This window comes from Schistocerca piceifrons, chromosome 11 (genome assembly GCF_021461385.2).
Source record: "Schistocerca piceifrons isolate TAMUIC-IGC-003096 chromosome 11, iqSchPice1.1, whole genome shotgun sequence".
Classification (NCBI taxonomy): domain Eukaryota; kingdom Metazoa; phylum Arthropoda; class Insecta; order Orthoptera; family Acrididae; genus Schistocerca; species Schistocerca piceifrons.
Window position 1 is genome coordinate 133,109,472 of NC_060148.1, and position 27,810 is coordinate 133,137,281.

General features: G+C 38.7%; 1 protein-coding gene across 1 annotated transcript in view; it reads right to left on the reverse strand.

The window, feature by feature from the left end:
* The window catches only part of LOC124720018 (RNA polymerase II subunit A C-terminal domain phosphatase SSU72), a 49,269-nt gene that overhangs the window by 13,236 nt on the left and 8,223 nt on the right, over positions 1-27,810 (reverse strand). The window contains exons 3-4 of the mRNA XM_047245266.1: positions 5,706-5,845; positions 4,632-4,750 (exon numbers count right to left, since the gene is read on the reverse strand). Coding sequence (XP_047101222.1) covers positions 4,632-4,750; positions 5,706-5,845 — 259 coding nt within the window. The remainder of the gene's footprint in view (positions 1-4,631; positions 4,751-5,705; positions 5,846-27,810) is intronic.

A 27,810-nucleotide genomic window follows, 5' to 3' on the forward strand; every position in this document is an offset into this window, starting at 1 on the left:
CACTGCTCCTTCTCTTATACTACTAAGCTGTTCTTTTTTATCTACTCCTTCGTTCTAAGCATTTGTGTAACTTTGCTAATTTCCGATACCACTGTGGCTCATTGTATACGCCGTATTATAAGAATCTATGTAACACAAACGTAAGTGTTAACCAGCATCGACCAGCAAAAATAGGAACACAAATTCCTCTAATCTTGTATGCCCCTCACACTATAGAACTAGACAAATGCTTAGGCTGGGTATTCCTACCAGCATAAACTACAAAAGATTTGCTAGTGCCATAATTAGGAACACCAAAAAGTTTATACCAAGAGGCTACAGAAACCATTATGTCTCTTGTTGGTCCCAAGAGAGTGAGCAATTGTGTCAAAGCTTCCTCAAAAGTGGCAACTTGAACCTGCAGCTGTGACACAGTATGGAGAGAAGGCATAATGTAAAATTTTGTCCAATCTTGAGAATATGCTAAAAGATTGAGTTCCGAGTAGACACGACATCCAACATCAGTTCCCATAGGAAATTAAAAAATAGTCTACCACAGGGATCAGTCTTTGCTCCACTTCTCAGCTTGTTACACTGTAGACATGCCAAAAACAAATTCAAAGCAGTTCGGTTACACTGATGATTACGTACTTGCAACAAGACATAGCTAAATCAACCAGTCAGAGATAAACATAAAGGAAAACCTTGAAGTAGCAGTAAAGTACTTTTGCAAATGGAGACTTCCAACTAAATGCTACCATAACAGAGATTTTGAGCTTCCATCTAAATAAAATAAACTTCCTGGAAGAAAAGTAGACATACAGTTTGAAAACATTACATTCACTCTTAATAAAACATCAAAATAGATGGGTGTAAACCTTGACAGAAATCTTTCTGTGAGCATTTAACAAAAACAGGCGAAAAACTGAAAACGAGGAACATCACTAAAAAGCTATATGGTACAACCTGGAGCATCTACCTTACATTCTTCTGCTATGGGTTTTATCTTCTCTATCACTGAATATTGTGCCCCACTTTGGCTAAACAGCCAATAAGCACGAAAGACAAGATTCCCAACTAAATAAGGTCATGAGAATAACTGCTGGGATTATTAAATCAATATTTATGGAATGGCTGCCAGTATAAGCCACATTCCTCCCCCTACATTGCTTAAGTGCTCTAACAAACGTGTACAAGAAGATCATGGGTAATAAAAATCTACCAATCCATCAAGATGTTGATAACATGAACCATAACCAATTCCACTCTAGAAGACCACCAACAATAACAGCAAGGGTCACAGTGGAAGATGAGTTACTAATGCATGGACTCCAGAATCAACAGTACAACAATATACCAATATGTTGTGTACCACACAAAATCCATTAGGTTTAGACTTGTCACACGAAATATCATTAATGCTATACAGAATCAGAGTCCAACATGGCAGATGTGCAATCCCCCCCCCCCCCCCCCCTTTCTTCTTCTCACAGATGGGGTTCGCAACCATCCCCACTTTATGGCTGTGGAAAACCATAGACCATCAGACACATCACAGACGAATGCCCAAAAGATCACACAATGATATACCAGAAGACTTTCTTCTCGCAACTCCGAAGTTTGTATGTGATCTTCAGCCCAAAGACTGGTTCGATGCAGCTCTCCTTGCTACTCTATCCTGTGTAAGCCTTCTCATCCCCGAATAACTACTGCAACTTACATCCTTCTGAAACTATTTATTCCTCTGTTGGTCTCCCTCTATAATTTTTATCCCCCACACTTACCTCCAACACTGAACTGGTGATCCCTTGATATCTCAGAATGTGTCCTATCAACCGATCCCTAGTCAGGTGGTACAAAAAATTTCTTTTCTCCCCAATTCTACTCAGTACCTCCTCATCAGTTATGTGATCTACACACCTAATCTTCAGCATTCTTTTCTAGTGCCACATTATGAAAGCTTCTATTCTCTTCTTGTCTAAACTGTTTATCATCCATGTTTCACTTCCATACATGGCTACACGCCATACAAATACTTTCAGAAGAGACTCCCTAACACTTAAATCTACATTCAATGTTAACAAATACCTCTTCTGAAACACTTCTCTTGCCATTGCCAGTCTACATTTTGTCCTCCCTTCTTCCACCATTATTAGTTATTTTACTGCCAAAATAGTAAAACTCACCTACTACTTTAAATGTTTCCTTTCCTAATTCAGCATCATCTGATTTAGTTTGACTACATTCCATTATCCTCATTTTGTTTTTGTTGACATTCATCTTATATCCTTCTTTCAAAACACTGTCCATTCGATTCAACTGCTCTAAGTCCTTTGCTATCTCTGACAGAATTACAGTGTCATTGGCAAACCTCAATGTTTTTATTTTTTCTCCCTGAACTTTTAATTCCTACTTCAAATTTTTCTTTTGTTTCTTTTATTGCTTGCTCAATCTATACATTGAATAACATTGTGTATAGGCTCCAACCTTGGTCTCACTCCCTTCGCAACCAATGATTCCCTTTCAAGCCCCTCAAGTCTTATAACTACCATCTTGTTTGTGTGCAGGTTGTAAACAGCTTTTCACTGTCTATATTTTACCCCTGCTACTTTTAATATTTGAATGAGAGTATTCCAGTCAACACTGTCAAAAGCTTTATCTAAGTCTACAAATGTTAAAAACTTAGACTTGCCCTTCTTTAACCCATCTTCTACAAGAACTTGCAGGGTCGGAAATGTCTCGCGTGTTCCTACATTTCTTCAGAAACCAAACTGATCTTCCACGAGGTCGGCTTCTACCAGTTTTTCCATTCTCCTGTAAAGAATTTTTGTTAATATTTTGCAGCTGTGACGCATTAAACTAACAGTTCGGTAATTTTCACATCTGTCAGCATCTACTTTCTTTGGACTTTGAATTATTATATTCTGCTTGAAGTCTGAGGGTATTTCACCTGTCTCATACATGTTGCACACTAAATGGAAGAATTTTGTCATTTCTGGCTCTTCCAAGGCCTCTGCTGCCTTCATTGTTTCATGTCTCAAAGCTTCCCATTTGTCGTCTACTGTATTCCTTTCCCCTGTCCTAGTCAGTCATTGCCTAAGTTCTATCTGAAACTATCAACAACTTCTGGGTCTTTCAACCTATCCCAGTCCCATCTACTTAATTTCCTACCTTTTTTTTTAATCTACAGTTCATAACCAATAAATTGTTGTCAGAGCCCACAACTGCCCCTGGAAATGTCCTACAGTTTAAAATCTGGTTCCAGACTCAGTCTTACCATTACATAATCAATCTGAAACCTTATGGTGTCCCCAGGTCTCTCTCATGATTGTTAAACCAAATACCAGCAATGATTAAATTATGGTCTTTACAAAATTATACCCAGCGGCATCTCTTTCATTCCTTTCCCCCAGTCCACATTCACTTAAAAATTTTCCTTCTGTCCCTTTCCCTACTATCAATTCCAGTCATCCAACACAATTAAATTTTTGTCTTCCTTAACTATCTGAATAATTTCTTCTTTCTCATCATACACTTCTTCAGACTCTTCATTTACAGAGCTAGTTGGCATATAAACTTGTGCTACTGTGGTGGGTGTTGGATTTGTGTCTATCTTTGCTACACGTTCACTATGCTTGGCTACGTGTTCACTATTCCGTTCTTAGTAGCTTACCTGCATTCCTATTTTCTTCTTCACTATTAAACCTACTGCTACATTGACCCTGTTAGATTTTGTATTTATAGCCATGTATTTTCACCTGACCAAAAGAACTATTATTCCTTCTGCTACTGAACTTAACTAATTCCCACTATATCTAACATCAACCTATACATTTCCCTTTTTAAATTTTCTAACCCACTTGTATGATTAAGAGATCTAACATTCCAATCCATAGAATGCCGGTTTTATTTCTCCTGATGACAACATTCTCATGAGTAGACCCTACTTGGAGAACTGAATGGGAAATTATTTCACCTCTAGAATACTTTATTTAAGAGGAAGCTGTCATCATTTAACCATACAGTAGGGCTACGTGCCCTCAGGAAAAAAATTACAGCTGTAGTTCTCCCTTGCTTTCAGCCGTTTGCAGTACCAGCACAGCAATGCCGATTCAGTTGATCTTACAAGGCCAGATCAGTCAGTTATCCAGATTGCTGCCCCTGCAAATATTGAAAATGCTTCTGCCACTCTTCAGGAATCTCACATTTGTCTGGCCTCTCAACAGATACCCCTGAAGTGCTCAAATGCTCTACATGTTCATTTATAAGATTTTATATTGTATTTATAATGTACATTGTTCTACATTCTACATATTCGTGTGTGTCACAAAGCCTTATGATAAATAAGATCTCAAAGTCCAAATAGTCTCATAAATCATGGGAGTAACTAAGTAGGTACTCTTTTACTTTGCCTTTGAATTCAATTTTCCCGTGTATTACATGACTTATTCTTTCCTTATAGCCTGAACTGTGGCTACAAAACATCAGGATCCCATATTTACCAACAGTTTGAAATTAACTTTGGTCTAATCTCTGTTACTAACAAAGTATAAATGCTAAAGAAAGAAAAAAAAGCACTAACAAAACTTATTTCACCAGAACCAACAGGTTATTAATCAGTGACCCACAAGATCTTATGGTCGGAGACTCACCATCGTAATCAGCTCACAAACGAGGAAGGCCCCTATCGTCGCCTCCTCGTGATTGTCCTGGATGTCAATGTTGATGACGTGGACTGCTGAGTTGTCAGTCGGTGTTCTGCTCTCCAGTGCTGAAACAGGCATTGGCAGGATACATCACATCCTCCATGAAGTGACAGGAAAGTGAGGGCTTTCAGGGCAGTGGCAACAAGTGTCATCCAACTAATCAGGACATATTTAAAAGGCCAGTCTATTTAATGTAATGTAGTACTCAGTAAAGCATATAGTGCTATGCAATGTACAAGGGTCATTCTAGATGAAAAGGAAGTTTTGATCTGAGGAGTGACAAAATTCTCTCCTCTCCTCTCCCCCCCCCCCCCCCCTTTCTGCCACCATTGTAACTGTTAGTGTGAATATGATAGTAGTTATTTGAAAAAGTAGAAATTATTCAACTCAAATAATGGAAGAGAACTAATTCATTACAATTATGAGAGAATGATATGCCAGAATTGCTGCCACACTTCAGTTTCATGAGCAGTTTACTATATTGACTCCCAATTATTGCTATTTTACATCATATTCACTTACCAGTTCTCCCTTCCATATGAATCTATTCTACATGTGGGTTTTTAGTAACACTTTTCTCTGTGACTAACATGTTTTATTTCCATGTATGTTCCTGTCTGTTACCAGAGAACAAAAAAATGTATACTGCTTAACAAAATCTGAATTTGATGATTATCTCTGTCTTCAAAACCATATCTGATGGTTTGGTGAAAGCCTTTTACTTCTCAATCGCTATTTTATTTGAAAGTAAATTCATGTTTAACTCACAGAATTTAAAATTAGGAAATTTGTGACATGTGAACTTTCCTCCAGCCAAAAGGCATACACAAAAATTTTAAGACAAAATAAAATCATGCAATTACATCAGATAATAAATCACATATAATGGTAACTGGTGTAATGTATAAAGAGACTGCTATGATGTAACTTAGAATAAAATTTGCAAGATGAAGTAAAAAGATATCTACTTAGAGAATTCCTTTCCAATAATTACAGTGTCAAGTTGTGATTGGTTCTCACCTTCAATAACTTGGTCATAGACCCGTTCCTCGCAAGTGACGAGGATGTCAAATTTGTCCTTAGACGTCTGGAAGCGCTCGGGCCTCGGTTTGATTCTCCTGTTACGGTCCAACATGTGGAGCAATCCATTCTGAGTGTAGCTGTAGTACGTGAGTCAAGGAGAAATGTAAACATGTACAAGAAAAAAAAAAAAAAAAAAAATCACATCTAAAAGCAATTCCAATTACCAGATACAATCTCTGAAAACAAAAAGTAGGTCAAACAATTTTTATTTTACAAAATAATGACAATTTGTCAGTCAAAATACTGATACCCATTAATCATCTATGCAAGTGAGAACAATTTATCATTTGATGATCACATCTGGGGGCGGGGACGACTTCTTAAGAGATGGAGCTTACAGCATTTTGGGAGGATGAAAAGTGTAAGAACAATATTTCTGCAAAAAAAAAAATTATATTAGCACAAAACGTTGAATTTTGTGCTCTGGAGTGGTTTCAGTGCTGCAGGCTGAAAATTAATTTTGGAAATAATTCCCTATATTGAGGGTAAACCATTTCTCTGAAACATCCTTTTTCCAGAAGCACTAGACCTGCTAGGCATGTATGAGAACTTTGGAAGGTAGGAGATAGTTACTGGTGCAATGACAGTTCTGAGAGTGAGTCGAGCTTAGATAGCTCACACAGTACCGCATTTGCCCACAAAAAGCAAACATTCTCGGTTCAGGTCCAGGTCCAACAGAGCTCCAATAAGTCAATGTTTCAAAGTGCACACTCTGCTGTGAAGTGAAAATTCGTTCTGAATTTCATATGTTGATCAAATTGGTACTTTTGAACATAACTGGTTAATGCCAAACTGAAATATCTAACAAATGTGTTCACTAATTTCTCAAGACAAAGTTGCTTTGCCATCGACCCCCGAGAAGGAAGCATTAATCAGTGTCATTTTTCAGTTGGTAAGGGTCACTATTCAAAAGGAGCTCCTTCTTAATACGACAACCCTATCGGCTGATAAAATAGTTGTAAAACTGCCTCTGAAACATTAATATTGACCGACCACGGTACGCAAACAGCTGCAGCCCATGGACAAAAATTTAAAAAAAAGTTGGTGCAGCTGAATCTCTACATGGCTACTGGTGTATGCATGGGCACCTGTTCTGGGCTTGCTGTGTTCTGTGCTCACTTCATTGAAAACTACAGGCAACTATGTCATTGCCCAACTGTTTCATCACCTGTCTCTGCAACAGCAGCATCATTAGCTATAGACACTTTAGCTTATTACTTTGAGAAGAGCCATCTTGTAATGGTGGTGAGATGCCTCCTTTTTTCATTCTTGACCTGTTCAAAGTTATTTTACCCAAATTATTTACTTTTCTTCAAATATGTCACCATTTTGGCACAAACACTTTGCATGAAGTCTTAATTTTTTTCTAGCCTCCATGATTACGCTATGGGTTACACGGTACAAAATAGCAATTAAACTTTTTTTTAGTTTGCTTACAATCATCATAGATTTATCAAGCCTTGTACAAAATTAACTGCTGTTATTTAACATCACATGTCCCATATCGTGTTTTAATACGTGGACTGCCATACGCTTAGCGACAGATGTTTCGATGCCACGCCAGCCCAAGCACACGGCATTAGCTGTGAGACTCTGCTGTGGCCTTTAGCGGACACACTGTTTCACGTGTGCAGTTATGCTGTAGCCACTGGTGGTCACACAGTGGTCAATATGTTGAACAGATAACCATTGTGTATTTCTCAAAATAAAGAAAATTACTACTATTAAGAAAGAAATTTACAGTGACTGTGGACTGACACATACAAAAAGATTTTTGAAACACTGATCAAACAATGGAAAATCCAGGATGGACTGTAACAATACCAGAGAAGGAAAGTTGCTACTTACCATATAGCGGAGATGCTGAGTTGCGAAAGACACAACAAAAAGATTCACACAATTATAGCTTTTGGCCATTAAGGCCTTTGTCAGCAGTAGGCACATGAGCGCGCGTGCTTGGACACACACACACACACACACACACACACACACACACAAAAGCTATGATTGTGCGAATCTTTTTGTTGTGTCTATCACAACTCAGCATCTCCACCATATGGTGAGTAGCAAATTTCCTTCTCTGGTATTGTTTTTGAAACATTGGGCAGATGCTTACAGAAACCAGAAGTGGCATATTACAGCACTGCAATGTAAATTGTGTTGAATGACAGTTTCCAAAGAAAGTTGTGGTTTTCACCACTTTAAATCATAAACCAAAAGTTTTTCACAAAATTGTAGTGTAGCTTCAACGCAACTTTTCCAAGTCTTGTAATAACTGCTACATGCAAATGCAAACAGAGCTTACACAGATCTCAGTAGCTATACTTTTTATTACGTATACAATTACTCTCATCAAAGAATTTAATTTGAAGGTTATTATATGGCTCAAAAATTGGCTTTCTTGAGTAGGCACACAATTTGACTGGATTCATGATTTTCTGTCGAAAAGGTCACAGTTTGTAGTAACTGACAGGAAGTCATTGAGTAAAACAGAAGCAATATCTGACAATTCCCAAGGAAGTGTTATATGTCCTTGTTGTTCCTGATCTACATAAATGGTTTAGCAGACAACCTGAGCAGCACTCTTAGATGGTTTGCAGATGTCTGTGTGGGTTGTGATGCTAAATAATGAAAAGTGCAAAGTCATCCACACGATTACTGAAAGTAATTCACTAAATTTTGGTTATAGGATAAAAAACACAAATCTAAAGGCTGTAAATTCAACAAATACTTAGGGATTATAATTACAAATAACAAACTGGAACAATCACATGGATAATGGTGTGGAGAAAGTAAATCAGACTATAATTTATTGGCAGAACACTTAGAAAATGCAACATGGCTACTACAGAGACTGCTTACATTACACTTGTCCACCTGTTTCTGGAATATTGCTGTGCAGCGTGAGAGCTGCTTCAGATAGGACTGACAGAGGACATTGAAGAAGTTCAAATAAGGGCAGCTCATTCTGTATTGTAGTGAAACAAGGGAGAGTGTGCCGTGGATATGATACATAAATTGGGGTGGCAATCATTAAAACAAAGGCATTTTTGATTGCAGCAAGATGATCTCATGAAATTCCAATCACCATCTTGCTCCTTAGAGCGTTAAAATATTTTGTTGGTGCCCGTCTACATAGGAGGGAGGGGGCGATGATCATCGTAATAAAATAAGAGAAATTAGAGCTCGCATGAAAAGATTTAAGTGTCTGTTTCTCCTGCATGCTGTTTGAGTGGTACAGTACAGAAATAGCTTGAAGGTAGTTTGATGAGCCTTCTGCCAAGCATTTACTCATGAACTGCAGAGGAATCGTGCAAATGTAGATAATGAGTTATACAGAAATTACACTTTCCAATCCAAGTATTCTGATAAATTGTAGGCGGAGCTACTGAGGTATTCTCTTCCTTTGGTTTTTACATATTGGTGAATGTTCAACTTCCTGCCTGATGCCACTGGCAACCTTTTATAGAGTTCTGCACCAGAATGCAAAAATACATTCTCAACACTAGACAAGGACGCAAGCCTGTACAGAAATTTTTTCGCAATCCCTTTTGCAGTTCAACACTGTGAGAAACCACCACTTCTAAAACAAAAGCAAAATAGCAAGTATACATCTCTCACATCAAGAAAGAGGTCGTTAGACAGGGTCTAAACTCAAATCAAGGAAGCATATCAGAGAAATTATCCCAGGCATTTGCCTTATGCCTTTTGGGAAAACCACAGGAAACTTAATCCTGAGATGGTACAGAAATATGAATCACCATCCTCTTCAACAAGAACAGAGAGTCTTAAGCAATGCGGCCCGTCACTCAATCACTTCTTCCCAACAAGCAGTCTATTATCACAATGCAAGCAAATCCTTTGGTAAGGAGTGAGCAATAGCGCAAAGACTTAAGTTTTCAATAGGCCATACTTCTGTGAAAAGAACATGAACAGTCATCAACTTTCTCACACATGATGCTTCAGCCTTACTCAAAGACTTAACATGCATGGCATCTGGCTCTAAATTACTTCTCTACATTTATATTCACAGATTAGAATTACAACACTGTTTTGTCATAAGGGATAACATCTATTCCATTTCCCTTTTTTTATCATGCTGCGCAAATAGTTTCAGTATTTCCAACGAAGTTGTCTTAAAACTATGCTGACCAGCCAAAATATTACAGTTGCATGTTGGCACACAAAATGTGTACAACTAAGTATGGACAACTATAAAAATTTTGCGAAGAGAAGTAAAGATTCTAAAATCATCAATTTCGGCATGACTGATTTGGTCAGTTAGCAAACATGTCATGCCCACAAAATATGAAAATACACGCACAAATCCTACTGCATCTCAAATGAATGACATCCATTTAGTATTTTGTGGTAAATTACTTTGATACACAAACAACAAAGGTAATCATAAAATTAATGTTTTCATTACTGGATGTGTTAGCTGCTGGCGAGTCTTCTGGATTGTATGGCCGTGAACCACAAAACATTTCTGTTCCTAACATTTCGGCCAGTGCAACTCTGGTGGAGCTTAGCCATACAACCTGAAAGACTCACCAGCAGTTAATAACTGTACTTAGACACTATGTATGAAGTGCATCTTTTTTATTATTAATATGAAAATGGATGTCACTTTTTTGTGTAAAAAACCTGAAATTAATTGCAATTATGATTAAACCCAAAGTATCCAACAAGTTATGAAAACAACTAGAAAATAATTACAAAAAATATTTTTTCATGTCCTCTTAAAGTTAGGTTGCAGCTGAACATCAAAAAGACAAAGAATGACAAAATAGTGTCGAACACTAACAGAAATAGTCAACAGAAGATACTCCTCGGGGTGGGGGGTACTTGTCGAACTCTTAATGCCATCCTGCAACAAACTGTTACCTACAGAACTTCACAGATGATCACATTACTGGATATAGTGTGTTGTTTCCAGCCCTTTTTCATTTTTTGCTTAAGGGTATTGGTGCAGACTGCAGCCACAAATATGGTTGCCATATTCAAGTTGTGCTGGGGTTCCACACATCACGGTGTCATATCGGTCCATTTTTGCAGCTCGATAAAGTGCCACAGAAAATATTGAGAACATTATTTTGGCCCAATTCTATGAAAGTTCGCAGAAAAGCACCAAAACCAACATTGGGCCAAGGAGTTGGCGCCATTTCCCATGAACAGCTTCACAGCAAAAATAAAATCCAAAATATATAGTGACTGCCACACAAACGTGACAAAAGTCGTGAAGTACATTCTAATATTGTGTCGGACCTCCTGTTGCCCGGCACAGTGCAGTAACACAAAGTTGTATGGACTCACCAAGTTGTCAGAAGTCCCCTGCAGAAATACTTAGCCATGCTCCCTCTACAGCTGTCCACAATTGCGACAGTGTTGTCAGTGCATAATTTTGGGCACGAACTGACCTCTCAATTATGACCCATAATTGTTCGATGGGATTCATGTCAGACGGTTTGGGTGGCCAAACTATTCACTCGAACTGTCCAGAACATTCTCCAAATCAATCTCTAACAACTGTGGCCTTGTCACTCATAAAAATTCTATTGTTGTTTGGGAACATGATGTTCTGGAATGGCTGAAAATGGTCTCAACGTAGCCAAACATAACCAGGACCCAATCCATTCCATGTAAACACAGCCCAGACAATTATGGAGCCACTACTAGCTTGCACAGTACCTTGTCGAAAACTTGGGTCCATGGCTTCGCTGGGTCTGCGTCACACTCAAACCCTACCACCAGCTCTTACCTATTTAAATCGGTACTCATCTGACTAAGCAACAGTTTTCCAGTTGTCTCAGGTCCAAACTTTACTATCACGAGCCCAGGAGAAGTGCTGCACGCAATGTTATGCTGTTAGCAAAGGCATTCACATCAGTAATCTGCTGCCATATGCCATTAATTCCAAAATTCACAGCACTGCCCTGACGGAAGCGTCTGCCGTATGTCACACATTGATTTATGAAGTTATTTCATGCAGTGTTGCTTGTTTGTTAGCACTGACAACTCTATGCAAATGCCACTGCTCTCGGTTGTTGCCCATGGTGAGAGATGAGAGAGTTAACCTCTGAAATGTGGTATTAATGGCACATCCTTGGCACTGTGGGTTGTGCAACACTGAATTCCCCAACAATTTTCAAAATGGAACGTCCCGTGCATCTAGCTCCACGTAAAATTATGCATTAAAAGTCTTAATTCCCGCTGTGCAGTCATAATCGTGTCGGGAACCTTTTTACAGGAATCACCAGAATACATACGACAGCTCCACCAATACACTGCCCTTTTACACCTTGTGTACATAATACCTCTATCTGTACATGTACATATCACTATCCTGTGACTTTTGTCATGCCAGTGTAAAGTCACAGTATTTTACAGTGCACACAGCAATGTTAAACATAAAATTTAGTAAAGTCACAGGCAATCATAGGTTGACATGAGCAAAAATTCTGTAATGAATAAAAATTCTATACACACATTCCAGGAGGAGGCAAATGCCCCATCTTGCCTCATCCCTTGCCCCTTCCCATTCCCACGGACACCGGTGCAACTAATTGCAGTGAGGGTTTTACAAGTTTTTGTCTAGTAACCATTAAGTAGCACCGGAGATCAACAGACCACAAGGAACAGGAATTGCTATTTAATCAAGGGACATATACAACAGTTGAACCCAAAGTTGTTCGGGGATATTTTCAGAGTATTTTCGTATAAGGAGCCAGTGGTCTCCATTGGCTCATTACTGAGTAATTGTATGTCATTTGATTTCTTATCCCCATTTAGTTTTGTGACTATCGCACTGAAACTACCTGCACAGGAGTGTAAATGTCAATGATACACACTGTGTCTTGTTAGCAAGCGAACTTGTTCCAGTTGCACACGGTACTTGCTGTTGACGACAGTAATGCCCAATTTACACTTTGCCATCAAGCTTCCATTCAGTACTGCTCAGTTCTGCCTTAGGTTTTTTTCCCCAATAGTATTAGTTATACATTGCCAACAGTACAAGGCAGTATGCACTGATTAACTGGTGAAGAGCTGGCCAACTTGCACCTCATGTGAGGGTTCACCGAATGCAACGGAAGAGTGGCACGAGCTGTTCCCGCAGCAATAACACAATAACGACCGCAACACGCTGCCTTTGATTGGCTTTTTTACTGTTTTGAAAGTATTTTAAAAAAACAAATGTAATAAATCACAATTACATCATTACTCTGTAATGAGGGAATGGAGATCACCCTTCCCTTACACAAAAATACTTGGAATGTATCCACAAATATCCTTCCCAATAAGGTATTTACATCACACGGAAAAAATTAAAAAGAAAAGCACACTATGCATGAAAATGACTTATTTAAAGAGATCGAAAGACTGAGAAGTCAAGCTTGACGTGAAAATGAGGTGGTTAGTACTTTTATAAGTTATCACCACACTTCTCGAACCAATAACACAATTATGGCCGTTCACATCTAATATTCTTCACTGGATTTTCACATTACCAATGAATGGGCACATAATTCTCGATATTTTTTTTTTTTTCTCCATGTAACCCAAACATTTTTCAACATCTGTGCCATCATAAGTGGGTTTCCTTGATTCAATTCTTAATTTTACATTACACGGTTATGTTAGACCGTTTGTACATTATCCTGTAATGGTAGCCTATCATGTTTTACTGTGGCAGAGACTTTTTCTTTCGTGTTCTCACAAGTTATTGATAACCAAATGCACATACTAATGTATTTTGCAGAGTTTTGTTCATAACAAATGCTTTTCACTTCACCAAAACACAGTGTAAATGTTTTTATTCAGTTTGTCCAGAAGATTTGGGTAGTTTTTACCAGCTGCTGTTCTATCATATGCTAGGAAATTAAGCTCTCTGCTATCACAGAAAACACTTTCCATAACATTTCCGCCAGATGAAACTATGTATTTTTTGGTTTGTCTTTCCTCTCATTGTACTTCCACTGTGGCTTGTACAACAAATTCTTCGCAAGACTGCGAGCAGTCTTTCTTCAAAACTGTACAAAATTTGGTGATGACAGCCTTCTCGATCTCCTCAGTTGAGTCTAATTTACTGAGGGAATTTTACATTTTAAGTTTCAGGTGGAGGAAATAATACAATGGTGAGAAATTTTGTATATAAGGCGGACACTACTGTGTTCAAACTTACTTTTCGAAAAGGAACTGATAATACAATTTTGCTGAGATATGTATGGAATTACTGCACGGTATGGAGAGAGAAGAGAAAAAAATGAATATTCATTGGATTCAAGCAAAATAAGCATTTTAACACTTGCTGGTATAATTCCTTAATAACAATACTTCGTGAGGGCTCGAATTCTTTGTGAACAATGCAATTATTACCAAACAATGCAAACATTGCAATATTCTTGATTGTGTTGATCTCCAAAGCTGGTTGAGACTAATGAAAACCACCACAGCTGTATTAACACATACTTATTATGTCATAGTTTTTTTTTAGATCATCGCCAGGCTGCTGAGTTGAACTAATATCAAGACAGCAAAGGTCTAAGTTCTAGTGCACCCAGCATACTGTGCTGAACGCACTTACTGCTCACCTACTTCTACTTAGACATCAGCAGAATACTTCTGTGGTCTTCGTTTCCAGAGTGTGTGTGTGTGTGTGTGTGTGTGTGTGTGTGTGTGTGTGTGTGTGTGTGTAACGTTACACATGACAGCCAGACCTTTTATAGCACATTACTGGCTGGGCTCAGCATTCTGATGGAGTTCTAAAAGAATGAAACTAGTCATAACACATTAAATATGTATGAAGACAGCGGCATTGTTTTTCACTAATCATTAATATTAATGCAAAGAAGAGTCTCGTTATTGACGATTTTGGAAATATGAGGTTTTTTCGGTCTTAGGGTCTGGCCTAGTCAGCATTCTGTATACCAGTTACATTTGTGGCGATGACACTATCGGTCCCTGTGGAATCATAATTGCTCTAGGCGAAACATACAAGAAAATAAATTTAGCAACAGCAGCAGTGTTCTCACGGATACAAGTTGTCAGCTGGCCAAAGCATTCATCATTCTTCACTGCGTACTGTTATTCGCAGAAAATCAGCTATGTACTGATGCAAATCCCCACCCCACAACATGTGTGCATACTGGAAATAGTATATTTCTATACTCATTTTTGCAATTTGGGCTCTCTGAATATTTTTGAGTAAGGCCCTGCATGACATGTAACATTCCTTTTTGTAGTGTCTCCCATTGAAGTTCACTGAGCACCTACATGATACATGCTAATTAAACAAACCTATCACGAATTTAACAGCTGTTCTGTCTATCTTTTCAGTCTCTTCCACTCATCCAACTTGGTAAATGTCTTAGAGTGATGAACAAGGGTTACATAAGTGACCTCTTGTACGTTAATTATGAATTACACTTCTTAGAAGATTCTTTCACTACATCTAAGTCTGGCAATCTTCCATCGAATCAGATGAATTTGTTTGGTTATTCTACCCTGAATCATTTCAGGCAGTGGCTCCTCCTACAACCAGACTTCCTCCAAACTAACACAGCCTCAAAGCTTATTTTTCACATCAATAAAATTTTCCTATACTGATTGGGAAGTACTTTGAGTTTGGACACCACACAGATAATGTACCTAAATGTTTTCACTGTGTGTCAACGCAATAAAATCTTGAAGGGTTTCTCATCACATAACATCACAACGACCGTTTGATTTTCAGGAAGATTCCTCCCTCTTTCTATCTTCTGGCAAAGCACTAGTGCAATACAGTCTGCTTCCTTACCCATGTATCGGTTGCGGTCATTTAAATCTCCTAAGAGCCACTCCACAACAGTTTAAAAGTGACCCATCTGACTGTTTACAAAGTTGGCAATCCACATTCGCCATCTGCTCTTCACTACAGTGCAAGACTTAAATTCCCACTGTTGATATCTAGATAAGGAGATGATCTGTGATACACTGGCACTTCACCTGACAGTGGAAAGAAGGAGGAATCTTTCCAAAATGTCATGCTCACACTGCGATCTTATGCAGCAAGAAACTCGTGAAGAATTTATAACAGCATAGATAATTTGGAGCAGCAACAAAGCGGCAAAGAAAATGACAGCAAACTGGCCATACAACAACATATATGAAAAGGGGGGGAAAGGTATAACACAACAGAAATTTTAGGATGGAAACAAGACACAAAAAATATCATCGTGCAACCGTCCATCTGCAGCTGAAGCATGAGCGCATATAAAGATTACACATACGTAGTGATTGTCTGATCTGTGTATCAACCTATGTTTCAGCCACAGGTCCCAGCTATGTGTGTGCAGAGGCCTGTCTTCTTACATATAGCAAACACGACATTTAAAATTAAGAGTAAGAAAAAATAAACCAAAAATATTTGTCACAGTGACCTTTACATCCCATATGCTGAAATGCAACTATCATATTCAACTGACATACAAATTAAAAACTGAATTTATCATTTGTATATTTTAAAATTATTTGCTGCATGACAGAAAAACTACAAATAAGCGTAGAACATGCCTGTTAACAGTCCAAAAAACAGTTTGCTCCAAATCTCCAAGTGACTATCCTCTCCAAACTATTTCATTTTCCATATCTCCTGCATCCTACACCCACATGACATGCTTACACAGTTTGGTCACTTCCCCCCCCTTTTAAACCACCAACCATGCTTAAAGTATTCAAGCCTTGGTATACTATTATAATTTAATTTTCATCCCTCTCCTCAGCATTAAATAATTTTCTTGATGCTTCAGGAAGTGTCCTGCCAATCTACCCCTTATTTTAATAAAACTGTTCCAGTAATTTTCTTTTCACCCAAATTTGACTAGGTATCTGTACCATAAAAAAATTGGAATACAGCAAAAATGGGGGAATGCTACTCCTTGAACTACATAAGAGTACTAAAACCACTACTTTAAATAAGAAATTCCTGTCAGTAGTAAACTCTGGCATTGAGGAAGATTTAATATCAAAATGACATTTACGGAGAATCAAAATTTTATGAAAAGAAGTAAGACTGAACATGGAAAAATCAGATACAGGATATCCAAAAGACTGATTGGTCCAAGCAAGAGAAAAATGTTAAATTCTTGCATACTCTTGGGGAAGAAGAGGGAGGGGGAGGGAGAGAATGGAAAAATACTGAGAAATATAAATGCAATTTCCAGAAAACGGAAAAATTCTGTAGTTTGGCAGAAGAGAAAAAACTTTATTTGAAAGAGGTTTGAGATACCCCAAGTTCAAGATGGAACTCCATGCTGGGACGAAATTTTATTTTCTATGCATAAACCACAAAATTACTCATTCTGACCACTACAATGTACACAGGGGAAACTTCTACACTAAACCTGTTATCCAGCTGAAGGATGGCTCTGCAGGTCTTTACTAGACACTGTCCTACTGGAGGTGGTACACCTTTGCCTTCCTCCACCTTTGCCTTAAACAGGGTACAGCATGCCACTTGTAACATTAACAGGTAATATAGAGGTGAAATAAGCAATAAGCAACAGAAAAATCCCAATAAGGAGAATTCTGGTAGAATGTAAATAATTTTTAAGTAAAGGAGACAACTCGCTGGATAGCAGACATACTTAATTGTCAACAGGCATGTACTACTGCTCATTAAAGAATGTGTCTAAAGCTACGGTATTGAAGTCTCTATTCTTTTCTGAGTGCCTGTCAGTGACCTGACGTTTCTACTATTCTGAATAAGTACCATGATTGATTCCAAATGTTTGGATTTGTTCTATCGGTATTACACATTTGACAGTTGAAATGGTGCTGTGCTTAACTTTCAAATGTATATTTTTCATCTATCAAAGTTGCAAATTGAACTAACATTTCTAAAACTTTTACCACCTTTACTTCACTTGCAAACAGTATAAAGACAGCTACTGTGTTGTCCTCTCACCAAGGCAAATGGAACAGGTGGACAAGTCACTTAACTGGGACGAAATCTGATCTCTTAATGGTCACCGGACTGACAGTCCAGTGTGGATGGGTGAGATGTGCGATAGTGACATATTCGATTTGGGCCAGGTCACGGGTGCAAGATGCACAGCATACCTAGCCGTGCGGGCACCGGGCCCGCCGCATCAATTTTGGAAAACAACTGCCGTCACAGTCAGCAGCCACAAGTGACAATAACTGGGTTCTAAAAGAGACTATCACAGGTTAAAACGACAAAAGTGAAGGGTGTCTGTCAGTTTGTTACGTTTTGTCATACATCTGTCACTTGAAATGGTAGAAGACATACTTCATCTTAAACCCCTTGCAACTGATATAAGTACTTCAATTTAAAAGGGATCAGTTTGTCTTGTATCTGGCATATTCATTAGAATGATCCCTAACTCATGCAAACAAGAATCAATAACGATTTTCACCAGTCTATTCAAGGAAACTATCCTCAATTAATGGATACTTAAAGTGATTTAAAGCACAGGAAGTTTAACTAGGAATGGCTGACCAAGAATTAGAACCCGGTCCTACCACTGTGAATCCAGTGCCCTCACTACTGTCAGTTCATCCCTCCAAAGGTTTCACAGCTTTAGTTCTGTCACTGTAAACCCACTCTGCATGTTTGCTGTTTAATCTGCATATTGTTAAATTCATTTCTAAGTCTAGCTGCCAGGTACATTAAGTTGAATGGACTCTTTCCGGTAATTTAATTTTTTTCCACTTTTTCCAGTTGTTTGCACATTTATCATGTCAATTCAATCTACTTTGTCTCTTGTAAAAGCATGTGCTATACATGCTGCATTCCTCTCAAGTACATAACTCCCAAATTCCTTCCACTCTTGCCAGCAATTGCTACTGCACCTTTCTGTCTCTCCCCTTTCTTGCAACAGTTAACTATATAATGCATTAACTTCTTTTGCTATTATGGTTTTCCACTTCTGTAGCTACACTCATATGTTGTTGCTCTGCAGTTGCCCATTCTTGGAGTACCAACCATATTTAGAATGAACCCATTCTACATTTTTTCCAAATGACAAAGGACCTAATTCACCTGTCCACACCCAACCTGCTACAAAGAGTATGTTGTATGCCACTGTTCACACAGATGATTTTCTTCATCATGCTTATGTTTGCATTTCATGTGAAGTAAATATGTATTACAGCAACAGATTACATATTATTTGCAAAAAAGTAGCAGGCCTTTATAGATTACCTAATCAATGATAATTAAACATCAGCTTTGACCTGTAACTTTAATGATGTGGTGTGCAAGACCAGACAGGCACAAACAAGAACAGAACATTGATAATTTTTTGCCTGTATATTATTTTCTGGAATGTAGGATGCGGTAACAGACTCTTCTGTTGTGTAGCCCAATGTTTACCTTAGATTGGAATAGGACAATTTTGCTGCGTTTTGCACAAGCTGAGGAATGTCAACACGAAATCTTGCAATGACTTACTGATGTGTAGCGTGGCCCACCTACATGGTCAGAATAAATGGTGACAGTTTGGCTGTAAGATGGTAAGCCAATAAAAATAATGTCATGAGTATAACTACAATTCTTGTTATGCCAAGACATTTACAAACATCACATTCTGACAAGGGCTTTACATCTATCACTTTGATGGTAACACGGGTCAAAGCAGACTGAAGGTTTCAGCATGTTCAGTTTTCCGCCTAACCCATCAACTCCTTCTTCCTACACACCACTTCAGCAAAACTAAACAGAAGCCTACTCATCAGATTTCCAAAGCAGGAGCAAACAACATTAACATTACAGTTAGAAGAATCTTCTTATGTGAGGTCAATTTTGCTCAGCCACATCTGCTATATGAAAAAAATTAAGAACATTAATGGTAGTTATAATCCTAAATTCAATCAGTCTTTGACCTAACTAAGCAGCTGCTTTATCACCAATACTTGGAAAAGGATAGATTGCTACTCACTAAAAAGACAACTGCTGAGTTGCAGATGGGCACAATGAATAGACTGTTACACATTATAGCTTTCCGCTAAAACCACCTTCAACGAAGAAAAAACACACACATTCACACAAGCCAGCCACACGTCACACACACGAACAGCAGCTCCAATGGGAATTCCACTTGCTTATGTGAATGTGGTCTTTGATGAAGGTGGCTCTGATCAATGCTATAATGTGCAACAGTCTTCCTGTTGTACCTGCCTACAACTCAACATGTCTCCTTTATGATGTGTAGCGATCTATCCTTTTGCTAATATTGTTGATATTCCCAACTGGAGTTTCCATTGTTAGTTTTAAGAAGCTGCTTTCATTTATGAACAACTTTAGAGGATTCATAATAAGAAGCCAGACAACTACTGTTTTACCTTCAGCCCTAACACACACTACAGGATTGTGTGTTTTTTTTTTTTTTAAGAATATCTGCACTTTTTTCAACAGGTACCTACACAATATGACCTCAACTATAACTGTCGAATTGTAAGTAAGCATTACAACAGAGCTGACAATTAATATTTTCCAACTGGATAAAAGGACCACGGTTATCCAACTCGACAATCACAATTTGTAGAAAAACTGACACTTCTGAAAATGCAGTCTGGTATCATGTATGTCTCTATGGTTCAAACTAATGTGCTCCTTCCAGAACCTCACATCTGAATCCACTCAACTTACTACTACTACTACATGTCTTCCTACTGAGTCTATTCAGAAGATAAGCATACCTAGCCGCGTTGTTTGCTTTACCGATGGAGGAGTCAAAGTGCAAACTCAATGTGCCACAGGTTAGACAAAATAACAGCTGCAACCCATTCTCCAAAAGCTGTATTCTTATGGCAAAGCACTGCCAAGTCTGACAAAACTTGTACCAACCACATTCTCATCTGGATAATCAGCAGTTATGTGAAACCCTTTGCATTCTCCACTTGTAGGGCTTGGTCTTGGCTGAACAGTCCACAATCAGCTCAAACATAAAAGCAGTCCTACTCGTATGCCTCCATTTCCCTCTCACCGATAACTTATCTTTCACAGCAGCAGCCTTTACCTTAATTCCCTCATATGCAGCTTGGGATGAACTTTATTAAATCTAAAACTGTTGACATTTTGCCTAGTGCTGATTTTTAAGGCACTGTAGATATTTCCTGGAACAACCTAACCTGTTTCATTCGGTCCTCTTGGGTCGCATGGCACCTCCCTCCATAATTTTGTACTTGTCCACTGAGAAAGAATATTACTGCAACAGTTGCCATTTGGACCTACTAACGGAATCCATATCGCATTGGCATTTTTCATAATCGTGTGAGATACAATGCCAATTTGCTACACAGATACTCTGCCTGCTTTCTTACCATTACTCGATCTGGGGAAACACAAAAAAACCTCCTATGCTATCTTAGCTACTACCAGAACAAGGATGAGAAATAATTTAAATCATATCAGTATAAATGAACAGAATGACTTCCACACAACAACTATGATCTCAGAATGTTATGTACCAAAATGAGATCCATCCCACATGTTGTGCTCCTCTTACCTTTCATGACAGTTTTGCCTTTGGTCGCCTCATCCAGATTTATCACTAGCGACACACACACCAAAGGCAGAGCATGAAGGGAGTACCCACAACTTATACCAGCTGGTATGCAGCTACTGTCTAGTTTTTAATGTCAGCATGCACTACTACAGAGTTGAATGCAGGCAATGTTCTTTACTTTTATGATATTAAGGATGGTCTACTGCTGAAGACATTGACACCGCACAAAAATAATTTTAAAGCACAACTCTGTCACAATAATGAACTGAAATGTGAGGTTTTATTAAAAAAGATGTTAATTCAATTGGCAGTAATACGATTATAACATGGTTCATGACCGAAACTAGAATTACAGAGCAACAATTGTGTGACTCCTGCTTGAGTAAACAAGTTTTGCCTGCACTATTTCCATTTCTTCTCCAGAATGTTTGTCCACTATACTCCACCATTTTGCCCAACTTTCCCACAGTTACAGTTTTACTTCTGGTCTACACTATTTTTGTTTCTGGTTAACTGATAATTATTTCCCAAATATCTTGCTTCGCAAGTTTTCAAAATTACCTCTCACTAACTGCTCCCTGCTGACTCTGACTTATTTAATTCACGCAGGCACCTAGAGAGAACGTTTTTAAAACTGACAAACTACAGGGCTGGTTTCCTGATTGGAAATGGAGGAAAAAAGGTCCTATGAACATGTGTCTGGAAATGGACAGTGTGCTTGCAATAACAACAAATCATCCCGGAACACGGTACAGACCTGTCTCACATCTACGTCACAACAGATGTTCAAAGTGGCCTTCATGCAATGCAATGCATGCGTTCGCATGTTGCATCACGGATTGGCGCACTCTTTCACACGTTCTGGCCCCTCTCCGAATAGTGTCACAAGTGTTGTGAACACACTGTTGAAGTGTTTACATGTCAGAAACCCATTCAGCATACACCATGCTTGTCAGTTGCCCCCAGGGGGTTTAAGTGTGGTGATCTAGCAGGCCATGCTTCAGGACCTCTGCGTCATATCCAATGTCCGGGGAACACGTTGATGAGCTGTTGGTAAACTGTAATGCAGAAATGGGGTGGTGCTCCATCATGCTGAAACCACATAACCTGTCATATCACCAAAGGCACATTCTCAAGCAGCCCACAGAGTATTCCACAGGAAGTCCAGGTATGGTCCTCCATTGAGCTGTGTGGAATAACAATTGGCCCAAGTATGTGAGACACCTCAACCATTCCTCCAAGACTGTCAACAGACCTCAGATGATGATCATGCAGATGAGGATCATGCAGATGAGGATTGAGGATGCCATTTCTGATAAAGATTACCTTGTTGGTAAAGAGGGACTGATGACAGAAATCCCATAAATTTGATGGTCTGGTGCAAAAACAATTGACAAGATCCTTCCCGTATGGTGAAGTCCACTGCTATAGTCCTTGCACTTGTTGCATGTGATAGGGATAGTAGCAATTGTCATGCAGCACACACACAATCATACTTTGGCTTACATCATGTTGGCGGGACACCTGACTGGAGCTTGTACTAGGGTTTGTCTCAATATCCTATAGAACCTAGTCTTCCAATTCTGGTGTAAGCACAGCCTGCTGCTCCCTGCACGTTAATCTGTCTGAAGGGACCCATGATCACACAAATGCCCAAAAACAGCTTGAAATGTTGTATGATGTGTGTGAAGGTACTTGTTTTGGTATAGTCGTGCTGCCTCTCAACTCTTCATCTGCTTGGCCATACACAATCATCACCTCGGCTTGTTCCCAGCATGAATACAGTCTCATTTTGCTGCTTACAGTACACAGCATCAATCACATAAGGTACGCATGGCACATGGTCAGAGGAACAGTCATTCATCAGTGTCATCTAACATGGCAAAAACCCATTTCCGAATACATGTTCATAGGGCCTTTTTTCCTGCGGTCTCAACTATCATTGGCTCCTTCCATAATATCTTGCTTTAAAGGGGGAATGTGGAGTCTGATAAAGGTCTAGGGATTCAGGGTAAAAAATTCTAACACTGTCAACCCTATTCATAGCAGTCTGAGTCATTCTACACTCACATTAAATTTACAAAAGCCACAAGGCATTTTCAAACGTAGCATCTACCGGCTGCCACACTATAGCAAACAAAACATCTACCAAGGCTCACATTACGTTACGAAATTAAGTTATTTCTATCAATAAAAAAATTTGAAATACATAACTAATGACTTACAGAAGCCAACATCACTCCAGAACCTCACTATCTTCCACTTTGATATGTTTAAACTATTATCTGTGGCCCAGAGAAGAACATCAAACAAACTTTGTACAAAACAAAAAGGGAAATGAAGAAACTCATGAAATTATATTGATTAATTAAGCTAAAGAGAAGATGAAAGAGATGAACAATGAAATTGTGGGAGGTGGTGTGCATGTGTATGTGTTCCCACAGACATTCAAAAGTACATGTAACAATATTATGAAAAGGACTACTCACCAAATTGTGGAGATGCTGAGTCGCAGATAGGCACAACAAAAAGACTGTCACAAAGAAATAAAGCTTTCACCCATTAAGGCCTTTGTCAAAAACACACACACACACACACACACACACACACACACACACACACACACACACACACACACACGACCGCAGTCTCAGCCAACTGAAACCACACTGTGTGTGTGTGTGTGTGTGTGTGTGTGTGTGTGTGTGTTTTTTTTTTTTTTTTTTGACAAAGACATTAATGGCTGAAAGCTTTATTTATTTTGTCCTGCCTATCTGGAACTCAGCATCTCCGCTATACGGTGAGTAGCAGCTTTCCTTTTCATGATATTGTTACATTCCATCCTGGATTTTCCATTGTTTTAAAAGTACATGTAATTCACTTTCCTGTACCAATGCTCAACATCATATCACCATTGGAAATTGGTCACACAACTGAACACAAGGCCTATAAGTCAGGGAAAGACACAGATTTGTTATTGTAGGTACAACTCCCAGTACTGCTGATACAAATAGTACATCAAAGTTTTGGGAATAACAGGTTCCTTTTTCCTTTCCTAAAGAAGACACCTTCAATTCCTAAAGCTAAGAATAATGTTTCACCTAAATTGGCCTTTCTATAAAAGTATTAAAAATGGGCATGCTAGTCATGAACCTAGCAAATGTGTGTTTTTGTGGAAAGGTGGTGATGAAGCAAATGCCACTGGCCACACTGATGATGTAGTCAAAGAAATTACTTTTGGACTCTACTTCACTGACTTGCATGTCCCTCCAACTGTGGTGCTAGTTAATTTCCACAGCACTAAAAGGTGAATGGTAAGTTAAAATGCAGATCGAAATATCCGGGTTTGATACTACTGCTAAAGTGCCAAATCCGACTTTACCCTTGGTGACCATATAGCACTGGCTATCATACGGAGAAGCCAACTTGGTTACCACATTCATTTAAAAAGCTGCACAATGATTGTTGACAATATCATGTCCACACAATCCTTTAATTGGTATAAGTTGACTCCTACGAGATTTGCTTACGAAGATGCTGTATGGGACATGTATCACATCTAGTGCACAGAAGTGCCAAAATTGTTAGCTCCTTTTCAACAATGAAAAATGAGATGATGTTTTGCACCTGTGGGACCAGCTGACTCGATTACCTCTTCACTTCTGTGGACTTTCATCATTAATACTTTGAGTTTATGCAGATAGCAGTTGTTTATTTGTGGTGCTTCATTACCAACTTTGCACTCATATATAAGACATGTCCAACAAAGAAACAAAAAAGTACAAGATCCATCACAGACAAGATAAAAAACTAATGCTTCCATACTGATGGAGAAATACAACCTAAGAAGTTAAGCAGGACATATGGAAACCTATGGACTTGCTTTACAGAGCTTACAAGGAACAAACCCAATAACACGAGGAGAGCACATATTTCCTTCAGTCATTCACTGTATTTTTTTCTTCAATAAACAAACACTAATTTAATCGATGCCATACTCAAATTGTGGGTCGGCAGACTATGACTTATCTGTCATTCCCCTATCACTTCTGACAAGATTTATTTATGTGATAAATGCATCATTTCGCCACTGTTTGGAGACCATATTAAACTGTAGATTAACCTATAACTACACTGGTAAGTCAGTTTAAAGATTGGAGGAAGGCAATGGTGAACCTTTTATAGTACGACCACGTACATAAAGCACTGTAGTGTTCAAGCTGATCTTCAGGCTGATCCATTCACTTTCTCAGTCCTACTTTCTACAGTAAGCTATCATACCTTCAGTCCAAAGTGACTTTTTACTTGAGACATACAAAGCCATGTCTTAAGTTTATTTGCATATTTAACATGTGTGGGTGTCATATTTTCTTTTAATGAAGCTGTTCACCACTTTAACAAGATTGCAGTCACTATTATCGTGTGGCTGTATGTGTTCACAATTACTGCAGCCCTCCAGGAGGAATTGCTCAGTAACATCAAGTGCTTATCTGGCAATACCTAGATAGCACCCCCCCCCCATGCCAGTTGCAGCTGTGCAATGTGCGAGCAACACTGCACAATGTGCCTTGCAACTCACTGGTGTTTAAGACCACAGAGTGTGGGATGGGGATCAGGAGTGGTGGTAAATGGCCAGCATATCATACAGATTGGCTGGACAGGAAACACTACTCTGGATGGAGAAACCACCACACATTATGTGTGACACACCACTTAAAGACTTCATCCTCACATCAAGCCTACTCAACATGAGTTATAACCATGTCAGTCAGCTTATTGAAGATATCATGAATGATTGAATCTCACTCCAGCAAATGAAGGGCAATGTGTGACATTACCAAGTCATCTCAATCAATGGCCACAATAAATTTGAAAGTAAGGGTATACTTGAAACATTAAGAATGTTTGCCATTCAGTACATTTAACAGCTCTCTTGTGGGTCACCTATCCATAGGTTTCTCTCTCTCTCTCTCTCTCTCTCTCTCTCTCTCTCTCTCTCACACACACACACACACACACACACACACACACACACACACACACACACACACACAGAGAGAGAGAGAGAGAGAGAGAGAGAGAGAGAGAGAGAGAGAGAGAGAATTAACTTTGATTGGTCCTCTCTTGTTCACACAGCCCTCCCTCACTGTGACTGTGTGCAGAAAGAAGTGTCTTCATCACTGGATCACCTTGCTCACTATCAAGTTTAAGTTAACTCCTGCCTTTAATTACATTCAAGAGCAATAAGGTGAGCAGCAGTCTGTCATTGAGATATAATTCCATTCAGCACTTACAATTAGTGGGGCAATTACTCTAAGACAGACATATTCCTGAACCTTATGACACAAAAAGATATCCTTTCTTTGAAGAGGAATAAAAAACAAAATAAAATATGAATAAAAACTAGTGCTGCAAACTGACACTTCTGGTTTAATTATGTGAGGATATGTCAGTTTATCTGACACGTTTTTTTAACCTGACAGACATTTAAAAAAAGGAATTTAATTTTTTCACTCAAAATTGAAAATTCCTACCACAAATAAATCAGCCATTGCACAATGACAGAACATTACAAATTACCTAATGAACAATGAAACGTAACAATATATCATATACTTAAAGCAAAATGTGAAAAATGTGTCAACAGGATAAAAGCTCTCCTTTCTCAGTTTTCCAAGAGCACCACATCTATTGTGCTGTTCTCCCCTTTTTTCTCTCTCTACAGTCAACACAACAAACAGGATTGAAAAACAAAGCAATACAGGGTGTTCCAAAATGATCTTCATAACTTTGATCAATATAGTTCAGAAACTGGATAGGTAGAAAGGTGGTGTTTGCAGCATAATATTATCACACATCTAAAGCTAGCTCTCTGTCTCTCTCTCTCTCTCTCTCTCTTTCTTCCCAGGGTAGATCAACAAAACTGGCCTCTCCCCAGCAGATTGTGCCATTTGTGAACAGTTAAGAGAGACAAAATTTTACACCCATGTATAGCAGAGATACTGGACACTTTACAGAAGCATGCCACTATCACCTCCCACAATCATAAAGTGATGCAGGAGGTTCAAGAAAACTGGAGTTGTCAAAATGAGGATGAGTTTTGGATGTCTAAACAAGAGTAATGCAGATGCAGAACAAGTGCAACAAAGTAGATATCCTGCAGGCTACAGATACATTATGCCACAAAACACACCTTTCTCTATTTCCTCATTTCTTTGAAATATGATTGATCAAAGTGGCATAGATCATTTTGGAACTATGGGCATCAGAATAGTGTACTGCATGCACAATACCAAGTCAAAAGGAAATAAGATACAAAGCAATAGAAAGACAGGAATAGAAAGGAAAATGAGGGGAAAGGGGAGAGAGAGAGAGAGAGAGAGAGAGAGAGAGAGAGAGAGAGAGAGAGAGAGAGGTGGGGGGGGGGGGGGGTGCACTACAAGCAAAAATGAAGTTGAGAGAATCCATCATTCTGTTAAGGCTATTCTCTTTACCTGATGTAAACAGTGAATTTCAACCCACCTTGTCATTAT